The following is an 18087-nucleotide window of genomic DNA, read 5'->3' on the forward strand; positions in this document are numbered from 1 at the left end:
GTCCTGTCTCAAAGGTAGCTTCCATGGTGGAGCCGATGACATATTCACCAGGTCTGCATACCAAGTTCTGCGTGGCCACGCAGGAGCTATCAAGATCACCGAAGCCCTCTCCTGATTGATCCTGGCTACCAGCCTGGGAATGAGAGGGAACAGTGGGAATACATAAGCTAGGTTGAAGGTCCAAGGCGCTATCAGTGCATCTACTAGAGTCGCCCTGGGATCCCTGGATCTGGACCCGTAGCAAGGAACCTTGAAGTTCTGACGAGACGCCATCAGGTCCATGTCTGGAATGCCCCATAATTGAGTTATTTGGGCAAAGATTTCCGGATGGAGTTCCCACTCCCCCGGATGGAAAGTCTGACGACTCAGAAAATCCGCTTCCCAATTTTCCACTCCTGGGATGTGGATTGCAGACAAGTGGTAGGAGTGATTCTCCGCCCATTGAATTATTTTGGTTACTTCCTCCATCGCCAGGTAACTCCTTGTTCCCCCTTGATGGTTGATATATGCAACAGTCGTCATGTTGTCTGATTGAAACCTTATGAATTTGGCCTTTGCTAGTTGAGGCCAAGCTTTGAGAGCATTGAATATCGCTCGCAGTTCCAGAATGTTTATCGGGAGAAGAGATTCTTCCCGGGACCATAGCCCCTGAGCTTTCAGGGGTTCCCAGACCGCGCCCCAGCCCACCAGACTGGCGTCGGTCGTGACAATGACCCACTCTGGTCTGCGGAAGCTCATTCCCTGTGACAGGTTGTCCAGGTTCAGCCACCAACGGAGTGAATCTCTGGTTCTTTGATCTACTTGGATCGTCTGAGACAAGTCTGTATAATCCCCATTCCACTGTCTGAGCATGCACAGTTGTAATGGTCTTAGATGAATTCGTGCAAAAGGAACTATGTCCATTGCCGCAACCATCAAACCTATTACTTCCATGCACTGCGCTATGGAAGGAAGAAGAACAGAATGAAGTACTTGACAAGAGCTTAGAAGTTTTGATTTTCTGGCCTCTGTCAGAAAAATCCTCATTTCTAAGGAGTCTATTATTGTTCCCAAGAAGGGAACACTTGTTGACGGGGACAGAGAACTTTTTTCTATGTTCACTTTCCACCCGTGAGATCTGAGAAAGGCTAGGACAATGTCCGTATGAGCCTTTGCTTTTGACAGAGACGACGCTTGAATCAGTATGTCGTCCAAGTAAGGTACTACTGCAATGCCCCTTGGTCTTAGCACCGCTAGAAGGGACCCTAGTACCTTTGTGAAAATCCTTGGAGCAGTGGCTAATCCGAATGGAAGTGCCACAAACTGGTAATGCTTGTCCAGAAAGGCGAACCTTAGGAACCGATGATGTTCCTTGTGGATAGGAATATGTAGATACGCATCCTTTAAATCCACCGTGGTCATGAATTCACCTTCCTGGATGGTAGGAAGAATTGTTCGAATGGTTTCCATCTTGAACGATGGAACCCTGAGAAATTTGTTTAGAATCTTGAGATCTAAAATTGGTCTGAATGTTCCTTCTTTTTTGGGAACTATGAACAGATTGGAGTAAAACCCCATCCCTTGTTCTCCTAATGGAACAGGATGAATCACTCCCATTCTTAACAGGTCTTCTACACAATGTAAGAATGCCTGTCTTTTTATTTGGTTTGAAGACAATTGAGACCTGTGGAACCTCCCCCTTGGGGGTAGTTCCTTGAATTCCAGGAGATAACCTTGAGAAACTATTTCTAGCGCCCAAGGATCCTGAACATCTCTTGCCCAAGCCTGAGCAAAGAGAGAGAGTCTGCCCCCCACCAGATCCGGTCCCGGATCGGGGGCCAACACTTCATGCTGTTTTAGTAGCAGTGGCAGGTTTCTTGGCCTGCTTACCCTTGTTCCAGCCTTGCATCGGTCTCCAGGCTGGTTTGGTTTGAGAACTATTACCCTCTTGCTTAGAGGGTGTAGAATTTGAGGCTGGTCCGTTTCTGCGAAAGGGACGAAAATTTGGCTTATTTTTAGCCTTAAAAGACCTATCCTGAGGAAGGGCGTGGCCCTTTCCCCCAGTGATGTCTGAAATAATCTCTTTCAAGTCAGGGCCAAACAGCGTTTTACCTTTGAAAGGGATGTTAAGCAATTTGTTCTTGGAGGACACATCCGCTGACCAAGACTTTAGCCAAAGCGCTCTGCGCGCCACAATAGCAAAACCTGAATTTTTCGCCGCTAATCTAGCTAATTGCAAAGTGGCGTCTAAGATAAAAGAGTTAGCCAATTTAAGTGCTTGAACTCTGTCCATAACCTCCTCATACGTCTTTATTGAGCGACTTTTCTAGTTCTTCGAACCAGAAACACGCTGCTGTAGTGACAGGAACAATGCATGAAATTGGTTGTAGAAGGTAACCTTGCTGAACAAACATCTTTTTAAGCAAACCCTCTAATTTTTTATCCATAGGATCTTTGAAAGCACAACTATCTTCTATAGGGATAGTAGTGCGTTTGTTTAGAGTAGAAACCGCCCCCTCGACCTTGGGGACTGTCTGCCATAAGTCCTTTCTGGGGTCGACCATAGGAAATATTTTTTTAAATATAGGGGGAGGAACAAAAGGTATGCCGGGCCTTTCCCATTCCTTATTTACAATGTCCGCCACCCGCTTGGGTATAGGAAAAGCATCGGGGGGCACCGGGACCTCTAGGAACTTGTCCATCTTACATAATTTCTCTGGAATGACCAAATTGTCACAATCATCCAGAGTAGATAACACCTCCTTAAGCAGAGCGCGGAGATGTTCCAATTTAAATTTAAAAATAATAACATCAGGTTCAACTTGTTGAGAAATTTTTCCTGAATCTGAAATTTCTCCCTCAGACAAAACCTCCCTCCTGGCCCCTTCAGATTGGCGTGAGGGTATGTCAGAACCATTATCATCAGCGTCCTCATGCTCTTCAGTATCTAAAACAGAGCAATCGCGCTTTCTCTGATAAGTAGGCATTTTGGACAAAATGTTTTTAATAGAATTATCCATTACAGCCGTTAATTGTTGCATAGTAAGAAGGATTGGCGCACTAGATGTACTAGGGGCCTCTTGTGTGGGCAAGACTGGTGTAGACACAGAAGGGGATGATGCAGTACCATGCTTACTCCCCTCGCTTGAGGAATCATTTTGGGCAACATCATTATCAGTGGCATCATTGTCCCTACTTTGTCTGGACACTATGTCACATTCATCACATATATTTAAATGGGGAGGAACCTTGGCTTCCAAACATACAGAACATCGTCTATCTGATGGTTCAGACATGTTAACAGGCATAAACTTGATAACAAAGCACAAAAAACGTTTTAAAATAAAACCGTTACTGTCACTTTAAATTTTAAACTGAACACACTTTATTACTGAAAATGTGAAAAAGTATGAAGGAATTGTTCAAAATTCACCAAAATTTCACCACAGTGTCTTAAAGCCTTAAAAGTATTGCACACCAAATTTGAAAGCTTTAACTCTTAAAATAACGGAACCGGAGCCGTTTTTACATTTAACCCCTATACAGTCCCTGGTATCTGCTTTGCTGAGACCCAACCAAGCCCAGAGGGGAATACGATACCAAATGACGCCTTCAATAAGCTTTTTCAGTGGTTCTTAGCTCCTCACACATGCATCTGCATGCCTTGCTTTCCAAAAACAACTGCGCATTAGTGGCGCGAAAATGAGGCTCTGCCTATGACTAGAAAAGGCCCCCAGTGAAAAAGGTGTCCAATACAGTGCCTGCCGTTTTTTTAATACATCCCCAAGATTAAAAGAACTATTTATAGTTAACATCCATTAAATATACTTATAAAGTAATCGTTTTAGCCCAGAAAAATGTCTACCAGTCTTTAAAGCCCTTGTGAAGCCCTTTATTCTTATACTAAACTAAGAAAATGGCTTACCGGTTCCCATAGGGAAAATGACAGCTTCCAGCATTACCAAGTCTTGTTAGAAATGTGTCATACCTCAAGCAGCAAAAGTCTGCCCACTGTTTCCCCCAACTGAAGTTAATTCATCTCAACAGTCCTGTGTGGAAACAGCCATCGATTTTAGTAACGGTTGCTAAAATCATTTTCCTCTTACAAACAGAAATCTTCATCTCTTTTCTGTTTCAGAGTAAATAGTACATACCAGCACTATTTTAAAATAACAAACTCTTGATTGAAGAATAAAACTACATTTAAACACCAAAAAAACTCTTAGCCATCTCCGTGGAGATGTTGCCTGTGCAACGGCAAAGAGAATGACTGGGGTAGGCGAAGCCTAGGAGGGATCATGTGACCAGCTTTGCTGGGCTCTTTGCCATTTCCTGTTGGGGAAGAGAATATCCCACAAGTAAGGATGACGCCGTGGACCGGACACACCTATGTTGGAGAAAGTAGAGTTGATTTAGAAGCCATATCAGCATTCCAAGTTTTAAGCCATAAAGCTCTTCTAGCTAAAATAGCTAGAGACATAAACCTGACATCAACTCTGATAATATCAAAAATGGCATCACAGATAAAATTATTAGCATGTTGAAGAAGAATAATAATATTATGAGAATCATGATCTGTTACTTGTTACGCTAAAGTTTCCAACCAAAAAGTTGAAGCTGCAGCAACATCAGCCAATGATATAGCAGGTCTAAGAAGATTACCTGAACACAGATAAGCTTTTCTTAGAAAGGATTCAATTTTCTTATCTAAAGGATCCTTAAACGAAGTACCATCTGACGTAGGAATAGTAGTACGTTTAGCAAGGGTAGAAATAGCCCCATCAACTCTAGGGATTTTGTCCCAAAATTCTAATCTGTCAGACGGCACAGGATATAATTGCTTAAAACGTTTAGAAGGAGTAAATGAATTACCCAATTTATCCCATTCTCTGGAAATTACTTCAGAAATAGCACTAGGAACAGGAAAAACTTCTGGAATAACCACAGGAGATTTAAAGACCTTATCTAAACGTTTAGAATTAGTATCAAGAGGACCAGAATCCTCAATTTCTAAAGCAATTAGTACTTCTTTAAGTAAAGAACGAATAAATTCCATTTTAAATAAATATGAAGATTTATCAGCATCAATCTCTGAAACAGAATCCTCTGAACCAGAAGAGTCATCAGAATCAGAATGATGATGTTCATTTAAAAATTCATCTGTATAAAGAGAAGTTTTAAAAGATTTTTTATGTTTACTAGAAGGAAGAATAACAGACATAGCCTTCTTGATGGATTCAGAAACAAAATCTCTTATGTTATCAGGAACATTCTGAACATTAGATGTTGATGGAACTGCAACAGGTAATGGTACATTACTAAAGGAAATATTATCTGCATTAACAAGTTTGTCATGACAATTAATACAAACAACAGCTGAAGGAATAGCTACCAAAAGTTTACAGCAGATACACTTAGCTTTGGTAGTTCCAGCACCAGACAGCGATTTTCCTGAAGTATCTTCTGACTCAGATGCAACGTGAGACATCTTGCAATATGTAAGAGAAAAAACAACATATAAAGCAAAATTGATCAAATTCCTTAAATGACAGTTTCAGGAATGGGAAAAAATGCCAATGAACAAGCTTCTAGCAACCAGAAGCAAAGAAAAATGAGACTTAAATAATGTGGAGACAAAAGCGACGCCCATATTTTTTAGCGCCAAATAAGACGCCCACATTATTTGGCGCCTAAATGCTTTTTTGGCGCCAAAAATGACGCCACATCCGGAACGCCGACATCTTTGGCGCAAAAGAACGTAAAAAATGACGCAACTTCTGGCGACACGTATGACGCCGGAAACAGAAAAGATTTTTTGCGCCAAAAAAGTCTGCGCCAAGAATGACGCAATAAAATGAAGCATTTTCAGCCCCCGCGAGCCTAACAGCCCACAGGGAAAAAAAAAAAGTCAAATTTTTAAGGTAAGAAAAATAATTGATTCAAGTGCATTATCCCAAATATGAAACTGACTGTCTGAAAATAAGGAATGTTGAACATCCTGAGTCAAGGCAAATAAATGTTTGAATACATATATTTAGAACTTTATAAACAAAGTGCCCAACCATAGCTTAGAGTGTCACAGAAAATAAGACTTACTTACCCCAGGACACTCATCTACATGTTTGTAGAAAGCCAAACCAGTACTGAAACGAGAATCAGCAGAGGTAATGGTATATAAATAAGAGTATATCGTCGATCTGAAAAGGGAGGTAAGAGATGAATCTCTACGACCGATAACAGAGAACCTATGAAATAGACCCCGTAGAAGGAGATCACTGCATTCAAACAGGCAATACTCTCCTCACATCCCTCTGACATTCACTGCACGCTGAGAGGAAAACCGGGCTCCAACCTGCTGCGGAGCGCATATCAACGTAGAATCTAGCACAAACTTACTTCACCACCTCCATAGGAGGCAAAGTTTGTAAAACTGAATTGTGGGTGTGGTGAGGGGTGTATTTATAGGCATTTTAAGGTTTGGGAAACTTTGCCCCTCCTGGTAGGAATGTATATCCCATACGTCACTAGCTCATGGACTCTTGCTAATTACATGAAAGAAATACTCAGTTACAAATATTATCCAATAGTGTATTTATTTTTGAAAAAAATAAATATATAAAACAGGAGATAGAATTACTATTGTTCATAGGCTAGCGAAAGTACAATAAGAACTCAAATTATATACTTAGACAAAGCACAGCACTGCAGCCCCATTCCTAAAACCATACATTTTATAGAATATCCCCTTCTTCATTTCTTTCAAACATACTGTAAACTCTCATTAATGTCTGGCAAAAATAAAGAACATAAAATGGTGAGGGGCTCCCAGTATTCTATGTAATAAGTTCTAATGCAAGCTGTTGGTTTTTACCTTGTCGTCAATGGTGTCAAATTTGGTTAGGACGATGCCATCAATAAGACGTGGTTTCTCTGCCAAAGAGTGATCAGCCAGAGCTTTGTTAAATTTTACCTAAAGACAGAATTAAGCACAGCAATCAGAAGCAAACAGACTGTTTATATATATATATATATATATATATATATATATATATATATATATATATATATATATATATATATATATATATATATATATATATTTCCTATATTTTGTATTTGTGTGCACGTATGGCTCTCTCCTTGTGTTTGTGTGTATTTCTGCATTCCCTGCATTTATGTGTAAAATGTATGAGTCACCATAAAACACAAGGACTAACCAGCTGATCTACAGCCTCGTTGCCAACCAAGGCCTCCCCAACAAACAGCACCAGGTCAGGCACATTCACAGCGATTAGTTTTGCCAGTGCGGTCATCAGGGGAGCGTTGTCCTGCATGCGGCCAGCTGTGTCCACCAAAACCACATCAAACGCCTGGTTCCGGGCTGCAGGTTAACAATCATGACTTAGAATAAGAGATGTGTTTACAGAATCACAAAAAAGCTTCACACTGTACTTCTAACCCTTATATTAGCAAAGAGTAAAAAGTGTTAAACAGGAAGCGGAAGTGGAGGGGCAATGCAGGTGAATTTAGACTATTTTTAAGCAAAATTAATGTTTTTTTGAGAAAATAATTAGGGCCACAATAAAAAGGGCTAAGGGCTCTCCTTGCCACCACTGTTATAAACAGCACATGTAGAGCAGTAAACATACCGTAAGATATAGCTTCCATTGCAATACCAGCTGCGTCCTTGCCATAGCCCTTCTCATAAAGCTGGACCATGGTGCATCCCTTGTGCTCCTCAGGAGGGTGCAGAGAGTTGAGACGGCGCGTATGAGTACGCAGCTGCTCTACTGCTCCAGCACGGAATGTGTCACAAGCAGCTATAAGCACACTAAAACCATTCTCAATCAGCCAGAAGGAAATCTGCGGGGGATTAAAAACAAACAATCACAATGACCTCAAATAATGACATACAAAATATTTTTGTAGCAAAGAACAATCAAATCAGATGTACTAAAAACCCTCATATGAGTAGTTGTATATTAATATCAAACACCATATGAATAGGCAGTTTAATAGGGAGTAATAGGTAACTAAACCAGTCACATATATTAGGATGTCTGCTATAAATGTCTGAAATTTAGCACTTTAATACATGAATTCTCAAATCAACATGAGACAACCAATAAAGATCCAAAGAGGCAAATCAGGTGATGGCCAAACTGTCAACACATTTGTTACAAAACTGTAAAATAGTTAAAGGGATACTGAACCCAAATGTTTTCTCTTGTGATTCAGATAGAGAATGAGATTATAAGCAACTTTCTAATTTACTCCTATTATCAAATTTTCTTCATTCTCTTGGCATCTTTATTTAAAATGCAAGAATGTAAGTTTAGATGCCGGCCCATTTTGGTGAACAACCTGGGTTGTTCTTTTGGTGGATAAATTCAGCTTAGATTCCTTCTTTTTCAAATAAAGATAGCAAGAGAACGAAGAGAATTTATAATAGGAGTAAATTAGAAAGTTGCTTAAAAAGAAAATTTATGCTTACCTGATAAATTTGTTTCTTTTTAGACACGATGAGTCCACGGATTCTCATCCTTACTTGTGGGATTACACCTCCTGGTCAACAGGAGGAGGCAAAGAGCACCACAGCAGAGCTGCTATATATAGCTCCTCCCTTCCCTCCCACTCCAGTTATTCGACTGAAGTTAGGAAGAGAAAGGAAAAGCCAAGGTGCAGAGGTGTCTGAAGTTTACAAAAAATTAATAACCTGTCTCAGAGAACAGGGCGGGCCGTGGGCTCATCGTGTCTAAAAAGAAACAAATTTATCAGGTAAGCATAAATTTTCTTTTCTTATTAAAGACATGATGAGTCCACGGATTCTCATCCTTACTTGTGGGATACAATAACAAAGCTAGAGTACACGGATGAAAAGGGAGACACAAGACAGGAAACCTAAACGGAAGGCACCACTGCTTGAAGAACCTTTCTCCCAAAAGCAGCTTCAGCAGAGGCAAAAGTATCAAATTTGTAAAATTTAGAAAAAGTGTGAAGAGAGGACCAAGTTGCAGCCTTGCAAATCTGTTCTACAGAAGCTTCATTTTTGAATGCCCATGAGGAAGCAACAAACCCTAGTGGAATGAGCCGTAACTCTTTCAGGAGGCTGCTGTCCAGCAGTCTCATATGCGAGACTGTTGATACTCTTCAGCCAAAAAGAAAGAGAGGTAGCCGTAGCTTTCTGACCCTTACATTTTCCAGAGAAAATGACAAACAAAGAAGACAACTGACGAAAGTCCTTAGTCGCTTGTAAATAAAATTTCAAAGCACGGACCACGTCCAAATTGTGCAAAAGACGTTCCTTTTGAGAAGGAGGATTAGGACACAAGGAAGGCACAACAATCTACTGAATAATGTTCCTATCTGAAACAACCTTAGGAAGGAAACCTAGTTCAGTCCGCAAAACTACCTTATCTGAATGGAAGATAAGGTAAGGAGAAGAGTATTGTAATGCCGAGAGCTCAGACACTCTACGAGCTGAAGAAATAGAAAAAAGAAATAAAACTTTCCAAGATAACAACTTAATATCTAAGGAATGCATAGGCTCAAACAGAGCCCCTTGAAGAACTTTGAGAACTAAATTCAGACTCCTTGGAGGAGTAACTGGTCTGAACAAGGGCCTGATTCTAACCAAGTCCTGACAAAAAGATTGTACATCTGGAAAATCAGCCAGACGTTTGTGTAACAAAATAGATAAGGCAGAAATTTGTCCCTTTAGGGAACTTGTCGACAAACCCTTCTCCAAACCCTCTTGGAGAAAAGACAGAATTCTGGGAATCCTAACTCTACTCCATGAGTAGCCCTTGGATTCACACCAATAAAGATATTTATGCCATATCTTATGGTAAATTTTTCTAGTTACAGGCTTACAAGCCTGAATCATAGTCTCTATGACCGAATCAGAAAAACCTAGCTTGGACAGGATTAACTGTTCAATCTCCAACCAGTCAGCTTCAGAGAAGCTAGATTTGGGTGAAGAATGGGCCATTGAGTGAGAAGGTCCTTCCTCAATGGAAGTCTCCAAGCCACTGTCGATATGTTGTCCGACTGGAATCTGATGAATTGGGCCGCAGCCAACTGAGGCCAGGCCAGGAGAACATTGAAGATCGCTCTCACTTCCAGGATGTTGATAGGAAGAACAGACTCTGCCTGAGTCCACATTCCCTGAGCCTTTAGGGAACCCCAGGCAGCTTCCCATCCTAAAAAGCTGGTGTCTGTTGTCACAATCACCCAGGAAGGTGTGCGAAAGCAGGTTCCCTGGGATAGATGATCCAGAGACAACCACCATCGAATAGAGTCCCTCGTCTCCTGTTCTAGGGTTATTCAAGGAGACAAGTCTGCGTAATCTCCATTCCACTGTCTGAGTATGTTTAACTGCAAGGGCCTGAGGTGAAACTGAGCAAACGGGATGATGTCCATTGCCGCCACCATCAGTCTGATTACTTCCATGCACTGAGCCACTGACGGCCAAGGATTGGACTGAAGTGCTCAGCAAGCTCCTAAAATCTTTGATTTCCTGACCTCTGTCAGAAAAATCCTCATAGATATAGAATCTGTTAGGGTTCCCAAAAAAGTTACCCTTGTCTTCGGGAATAAGGAACTCTTGTCCAAATTTACCTTCCATCCGTGAGACCTCAGGAAGGATAGCACAACGTTGGTATGAGATATTGCTCGTTGACAAGATGGCGCCTGGATTAGAATATCGTCCAGATAGGGCGCCACCGCAATACCCCACGGTCTTAGAACCGCCAGCAGAGACCCCAGAACCTTTGTGAAAATTCTGGGTGCAGTGGCCAATCCGAAGGGAAGAGCCACAAACTGAAAATGTTTGTCCAGAAAGGCAAACCTCAGGAACTTGTGATGATCTCTGTGGATAGGAACATGTAGATATGCATCCTTTAAATCCACTGTCGTCATAAATTAACCCTCCTGGATTAATGGAAGAATGGTACGAATGGTTTCCATTTTGAATGATGGAACTCTGAGAAACTTGTTTAGACTCTTGAGGTCTAATATAGGTCTGAAGGTTCCCTCTTTTTTGGGAACCACAAACAGATTTGAATAAAAACCCTGTCCCTGTTCCTGAACTGGAACGGGAACAATTACTCTCAGGGAGAAGAGGTCTCTTACACAATGTAAGAATGTCTCTTTCTTTATATGGTTTGCAGATAATCTTGAAAGAAGAAATCTTCCTCTGGGAGGAAAGTTTTGAATTCCAGTTTGTATCCCTGAGACACTATTTCTACTGCCCAGGGATCCTGAACATCCCGAACCCAAGCCTGAACGAAGAACGACAGCCTGCCCCCTACCAAATCCGGTCCCAGATTGGGGGCCTGCCCTTCATGCTGTTTTGGATTCAACAGCAGGCTTCTTGGATTGTTTACCCTTTTTCCAAGACTGGTTGGGTCTCCAAGTAGACTTAGATTGCGAATAGTTCCCTTCCTGTTTAGAGGAGGAAGGGAAAGAATTTCCTTTGAAATTTCGAAAGAAACGAAAATTACTTTGTCGTCCTGTTTACTTCTCTTATCTTGAGGAAGGAGATGACCCTTGCCTCCTGTGATATCAGAGATAATTTCCTTCAGACCCAGTCCAAACAAGGTCTTCCCCTTGTAAGGAATTGCCAGAAGTTTAGACTTGGATGACACATCCGCAGACCAGGGCTTTAACCATAAAGCTCTGCGGGCTAGGATAGAAAACCCCGAACTTTTAGCTGCCAATTTAGTAATTTGCAGAGAAGCATCTGTAATAAAGGCATTAGCAAACTTTAGAGCTTTAATCCTATCCTGGATCTCCTCTAAAGTGGTCTCATTTCTGAGAGACTCTGAAAGAGCATCAAACCAATAAGCTGCTGCACTAGTGACCGTAGCAATGCACGCAGCCGGCTGCAATAGCAGACCCTGGTGAACATAAATCTTTTTAAGTAGACCCTCCAACTTCTTGTCCATGGGATCTTTAAAAGCACAACTATCCTCAATGGGAATAGTTGTTCGCTTGGCTAGGGTGGAAATAGCTCCTTCCACCTTAGGAACTGTCTGCCAAGTTTCCCTGATAGTGTCCGCTACAGAAAACATCTTGAAAATAGGAGATGGGGAAAAAGAAATACCTGGTCTCTCCCATTCCTTGAAAATAATTTCCGAAGTCCGTTTAGGTACTGGAAAAACGTCCGAGTATGAAGGAACAAAATATCTGTCCAAATTACTAGACTTCGCAGGAGCAACTACTACTGTAGAGTCACAGTCGTCTAAAGTTACCAAAACCTCCCTGAGTAACAGGCGGAGGTGTTCTAGTTTAAACCTGAAAGATACAACCTCCGAATCAGTCAAAGGTAATGAACTTTCTGAATCTGAAATTTCGCCTTCTGATAGAACCTCCATACCCTCTAACTCTGTTCCCTGGGAGGGTACATACGAGATTGCCACCATTGCATCAGAAACCTCACTGACAACCTGGTTGTCCTTCCTCTTACGTTTGCCATGTAACATAGGAAAGGCAGACAACGCATCAGAAATTGTAGAAGACATAAGTGCAGCTATATCCTTTAAGGTAACTCCAGCGGGCGCTAGAGCAGAAGTACAGGGCACTGCTTGTGCAGGCGTTAAATCTTGGGACGCTTGGGGAGAAAGCTGCGGCATACTCTGAATCTCATCATTAGATTCCTGAGAAGCATCCGCCTTTGAAAAATCTTTTCCTTATAGCTTAAAGCCCTCTCAATACATGAGGGACAGAAAGGGATTGGTGGTTCCACATTAGCATCCAAACACATGGAGCAAATAACATTTTGCACTGCTCCTATGTCCATACTAAAATACAAAAGTAAATTTTTTTTTTTTATTTTTTTTAAAACAAAAACGTTAGTCTCTTTAAGAAATTAAATTATATAAGAAACATATGGCCAAAGCTAATCAAATTATTAACAAAAAAAATTGATGACAGAAGAAAGGGCAAAAAAACAAAACGATACTGTGTCTTTAAATTTTAAAACTGCAACTTTTTTACTGTAAAGCAGAAAAATGTTCACCAACAGTTAAATAAAACTAAAATTTGACACCTATACACCTCAGCAACTATGCTGAGGTGCCTACCTGCCACCAGACTTGCTCCCTTACCGGAACATTTGATATCTCTTTTAGAATTAAAAAAAACCAAAAAACGATCCGGGCACTCAGGAGCCCACAAACGCTACAACCGCTTGCCTGAACTTTCAGAAAGACATGCGGTAGTAGAGCTACATGAGCAACATCCACTTCTGTCGGCTTAAAACTGCACAGTAAGCTTACGGCAGCATGCAAAAATGTGGCCCCGCCCATCGTGGGCGTAACTTCCCCAAACACATTAACCAACCACGAAGCAAAAATAGATGATGAACCGTAACACCATTTACAATAAAAAAGAGCCAAAACATCCTTTTAAGACTGCCTTTCACAAAAAAAAATCTTGTAAGAGACTACAAGCTTTCTCCCAGTCCCAGTGCCTGTACTCATAGCTGTCCAAACTGAACCCTCCATACAAGAGGGATTAATGTCCCCACATAAGAAGCCCATAATGAGTCTTATGCACACTTCAAATAAAGTTTTAAGATTAAGTTTAAGTGCCCACTTTACTCTGAGACTGCTCCCCAGAATGAACAAAGTTAGCACTTACCTTAAATGCTGTCCGACAGCAGTACAGTCCAGCAGGTTTAAGAGGTCCTCTCCCTCCCATAGCCCTGTGGAATAAGATAAGCCTGAGTTAAATGTGCTTAGGCTATCTGGATTAGGGCAGCATAAATGTATAAGAGGCGCAGTGAGAATTATGTCCCACCAGTTCCTATTGCTCTAAAGCCACCAAAAGCTCAACTGAAGAGACTGATATGGACTACGGCTACACCCTAGAACAAAGCAGCACACTCTGGCACTACTTTAAAAGTAATAAACTCTTGATTGAAGAATCTATTCTAACACCTCACTTTACCTCTTCCTAGCACTAACGTAGGCAAAGAGAATGACTGGAGTGGGAGGGAAGGGAGGAGCTATATATAGCAGCTCTGCTGTGGTGCTCTTTGCCTCCTCCTGCTGACCAGGAGGTGTAATCCCACAAGTAAGGATGAGAATCCGTTGACTCATCGTGTCTTTAAAAAGAAATTGCATGCTATCTGAATCACAAAAGAAAAATTTGGGTTCAGTGTCCCTTTAACAACTTGGTACTATAGCGTGCAATGTGGAGAGTTGTCTTCATAAAGTAAATGCTATAAAACTACAGATTCAAAAATTAGCAAAGAACTGAATAATTACCTCCGGAATGGAATAAGCTCCATAAAGAAAGAATTTATGGCAGGACTGACATTTTGAGACTATTTTATAAAAAGCCAAGATACAAAGACTCAATCTTATGTAAGGGTCACCAAATCTAGACTTCTAAGCAATAAAAAACTAATATGGTCTGAGGTGTTATCTCACTATCTCCTGCATTTTAATGGGTTTATGTTTATAAAAAGCCAACGGATGTCTTCAACCCACAATGACTGTGGCCAACTGATAACAAAGGTGGGGTTTTGTAACAGTATGGTTAGCCAAGTCATTGGGAGTGATTAGGTCCAATTATGGCTGTATGCTTGACCACATAATGGATGTGGAACAAGAGGTGAGTTTACAGGACCAACTGCTCACAAGTTTTAGGATGATAACTCCTCCATACACACTGCTAAACAAACCCAGCAATGGCTTCATGGCAACCAGGATGAGGTCAAAAACCTTCCATGACCTCCCCATCTGACATTACTTAACATTTAGAAGACATTTGGAAAAGCAGATCATGATATGAAGTCAAACAATTTTTGTCCCTTACAGAACTGGGAACTTTTCTGGAAGAATTGCGTTACGTCCCACCACACACATCTCAGCGCATGTATGAGAACAACCCAAGAAGGAATGAAGCTCCTCTGAAAGTAAACGGCGGCCCTACTCTTTATACAATATTAAACTATTTGGATATTTGAACGTTTTCCAATTATATTTTTCTAAAAAGTATTACATTTACTAAAGTAGAGATCTCCTTTGACCTTGCTATTTTTTTATTTTTTTTATTTCTTATCTTTAGGGTTATTCTTACTCTTATCTGTTCCAAGAAATGAAAGGATATAAAAGTGCAAAAAGAAAATACTATGTTAGAGCATGTTATTATTTTTGCACTATTGCTTGAATATATTTGTGTTTAACCCCGCAAAAAGATTAAGCACTTTGTTAAGTCAGCTCCAGAGCAGGAATACATTATTAGTATGTAGCTAAAAACACCTGGTGAGTCAATGACAAGAGACAAATGTGTGAGACTTTCCAATTTACTTCCATTATTAAACTGCGCAGTGTCTTTATATGCACACTTTCTGAGGCACCAGCTACTACTGAGCTTTGCAATAGTTCAGTGTATACGTATACGAGTCTGTGATTGGCTGATGACTGTCACATGAAACAGGGGCAGGCAAAGCGAAATACATTTTGAAATTTGTCAGAAAAAATAAAATCTACTGCTTATTTAAAATTTCAGAGAAAGTGCCATTATACTGCTTTTTTATTATGCATTTGTTGCTTATACATATTCTACTGTTTTTAAAGGTCTTTTAAGATTGTGCTGTGTGGCTTACATAAAATCTACTGGTCCGATTGAATGCATGTCCTTAAAAGCCAACAATTGTAGGCCTTATAGTCTACCCAAGTGGCTGCTAACGGGGGTTATTCATTCTAAATGCATTACAGCACTTACCTTTGCGAGGTTAGTAGACTTCCCTACACCATTGACACCACAGAAAGTGATCACGTAAGGCCGATGTAGGCGTTGTGCCTCCATCACATCACGTAAGACGTCCACGCGACGCTTGGGCTGCAGGATTTGTACCAGGGACTCTTGCAAAGCCTGCTTTACCGCCGAAGTCACAGCTTAAAGTCAAATGATGGAAAAAGATGTCAACTACAACATTTTCAAACCCTTCTATATCACAATAAGCTCTTTAATATTTTTTAGTACTTATATGTTTAAAAGGTGATCTGAATACAGTAACTAAAATATTCTGCACTAAAGGATCAAGACTGCAATTTCAATATAGGGTACATGTAAAATAAATTACAAAATAAATCTGCTGAAATATACTGTAAAATGCAGTAAAAAATGCATTTCTTTGTGGTATATTTTTACTCTATGGGACGGAAGAGGTTAAAAATAAATTTTATTGATGCACAAACTAAAAGTTATTCAATTCAGGAATCACATGGATGTATACAAAACATTACAGCATAAGTGGGAAGTCATTATTAAAGGAACAAACTCATATTTGATATATGCAGAATACAAACTGACAGTTAAACACTGCAATGCAAAGCCTGGATACAAAATAAAGGTGTTTAAAGCAAAGTGCACTGTTCTGTTGTCCAAAGACATACCCATTGAAAAGCCTCTGTAGTATTATTTTTCTTATCTCCTCTGTTGTGGCCAGTTAAGGACAGATATAAAATGACCTCCTGCACTGATCAAGCAATTACTGTGTGGAATGTAGCAGACAGCCATCTGATGTCTTGAATATACACTTCAAAATGTCATGGTAATTGGAAACAAAGTTTTCAAAGACAAATTACAGGAAAGGGGGAGAAATAAATAAGCATATTGCAAAGAATTTACTATGCAGCTTAATATTTAAAGGATAATCAAAAAAATGCACAATAAAAAGACAATGCAGTAACTTATGTCCTTTTTTGTTTGTTGCATCTAGAAGAATGTTTTGGAAAACAGATTTGAGAAAAAAATGTTTTTAATTGTTATGCTTGTGGGGGAATGCCCAACAACAAATCAGTGAATGCTCTATTTATCAGCCAGTGACCAATCAGTCCTTGAGGAAAAGTTAAACACAGACATGCACTTCCTGGAATCATCAAAATAAAAAGCTTTAACTGAATAGTATTAAAGTAAAATCAATTTTAACAAATTTAAACAGAGCTATTTGATGATAGTTTTATTTTAATAAAAAGTTTACAGTCCCTTTAATGAAATTACAGTCTGGACTTAACAAAAAGGTCACAGAGACCAAAAACAAAGCAATAAACAATGTTCAATCTAATTCTTGAAAACAGGATAATTGATGCGTCAAACTTACTGCTGAAGGTTCCCATTACTTTTCCTTCAAGTTTCTTGGCCACTGAATCACAAAGCTGAACAGCAATGTCGGCTGCTACATTCTTTGCTGTAGAAGAAAAAGGGCAGATAATGAGTTTTCCTAAAGTGAATTAAATGAAAATACTACAGAATTATTATTTTTTAATCTAAAAAAAAGGTAGGATCCCATATACTTTGCATTTAATTATGTAAATATGCTCATTTCCCCCTCTCTTAAAAAAGAGGAACTACACAGAGGTGCTTCCAGCATACATCCGCATACAGCATGCCAAGGGGACTGGTGTTAGTTACGGTGTAAGAGTACAGATATCCGCTGCAGGCGAGTACTGGAGAAATCTAAACGGGGTGACCGGAGAGCCATGTTACATTTTACAGTGGTTACAGTAAAACTGTACTTTTGGCTACATAGTTTATAAGGAGTTTTATATTCTGAGAAGCAGAACCAGCGACTCACCGATTAGATGATCTTTCATCTTCTCTAGGATGGGCTCCATGTCATCCAGTGTTAAGCTTTTGGCGCCCACCAGGCCCTTTAGCATTCCAAACATGCCCCCAAAGCCGCTCTTCTTAGTGCTGATAAAGAGAACCGGATGTAATGTTATGTCAGACTAATCAAACTGACTCCAATCTAAAGCACAAATACATACACAGTATATGACAGACACACATACATACACAGTATATGACAGACACACATACATACACAGTATATGACACACATACATACATACACAGTATATGACACACATACATACATACACAGTATATGACACACATACATACAGAGTATATTACAGACACACATACATACAGAGTATATTACAGACACACATACATACAGAGTATATTACACACATACATACACAGTATATTACAGACACACATACATACACAGTATATTACAGACACACATACATACACAGTATATTACAGACACACATACATACAGAGTATATTACAGACACACAT

The 18087-nt window shown here is 40.1% G+C and overlaps 1 protein-coding gene across 1 annotated transcript in view; it reads right to left on the bottom strand.

Moving 5' to 3' along the window:
- The window catches only part of SRPRA (SRP receptor subunit alpha), a 121333-nt gene that overhangs the window by 11739 nt on the left and 91507 nt on the right, over positions 1-18087 (bottom strand). Inside the window, exons 8-13 of the mRNA XM_053691539.1 lie at positions 17573-17691; positions 17099-17185; positions 15718-15890; positions 7629-7842; positions 7197-7360; positions 6851-6949 (exon numbers count right to left, since the gene is read on the bottom strand). Coding sequence (XP_053547514.1) covers positions 6851-6949; positions 7197-7360; positions 7629-7842; positions 15718-15890; positions 17099-17185; positions 17573-17691 — 856 coding nt within the window. The remainder of the gene's footprint in view (positions 1-6850; positions 6950-7196; positions 7361-7628; positions 7843-15717; positions 15891-17098; positions 17186-17572; positions 17692-18087) is intronic.

The sequence above is a fragment of the Bombina bombina genome, chromosome 8 (assembly GCF_027579735.1).
Source record: "Bombina bombina isolate aBomBom1 chromosome 8, aBomBom1.pri, whole genome shotgun sequence".
Classification (NCBI taxonomy): Eukaryota; Metazoa; Chordata; class Amphibia; order Anura; family Bombinatoridae; genus Bombina; species Bombina bombina.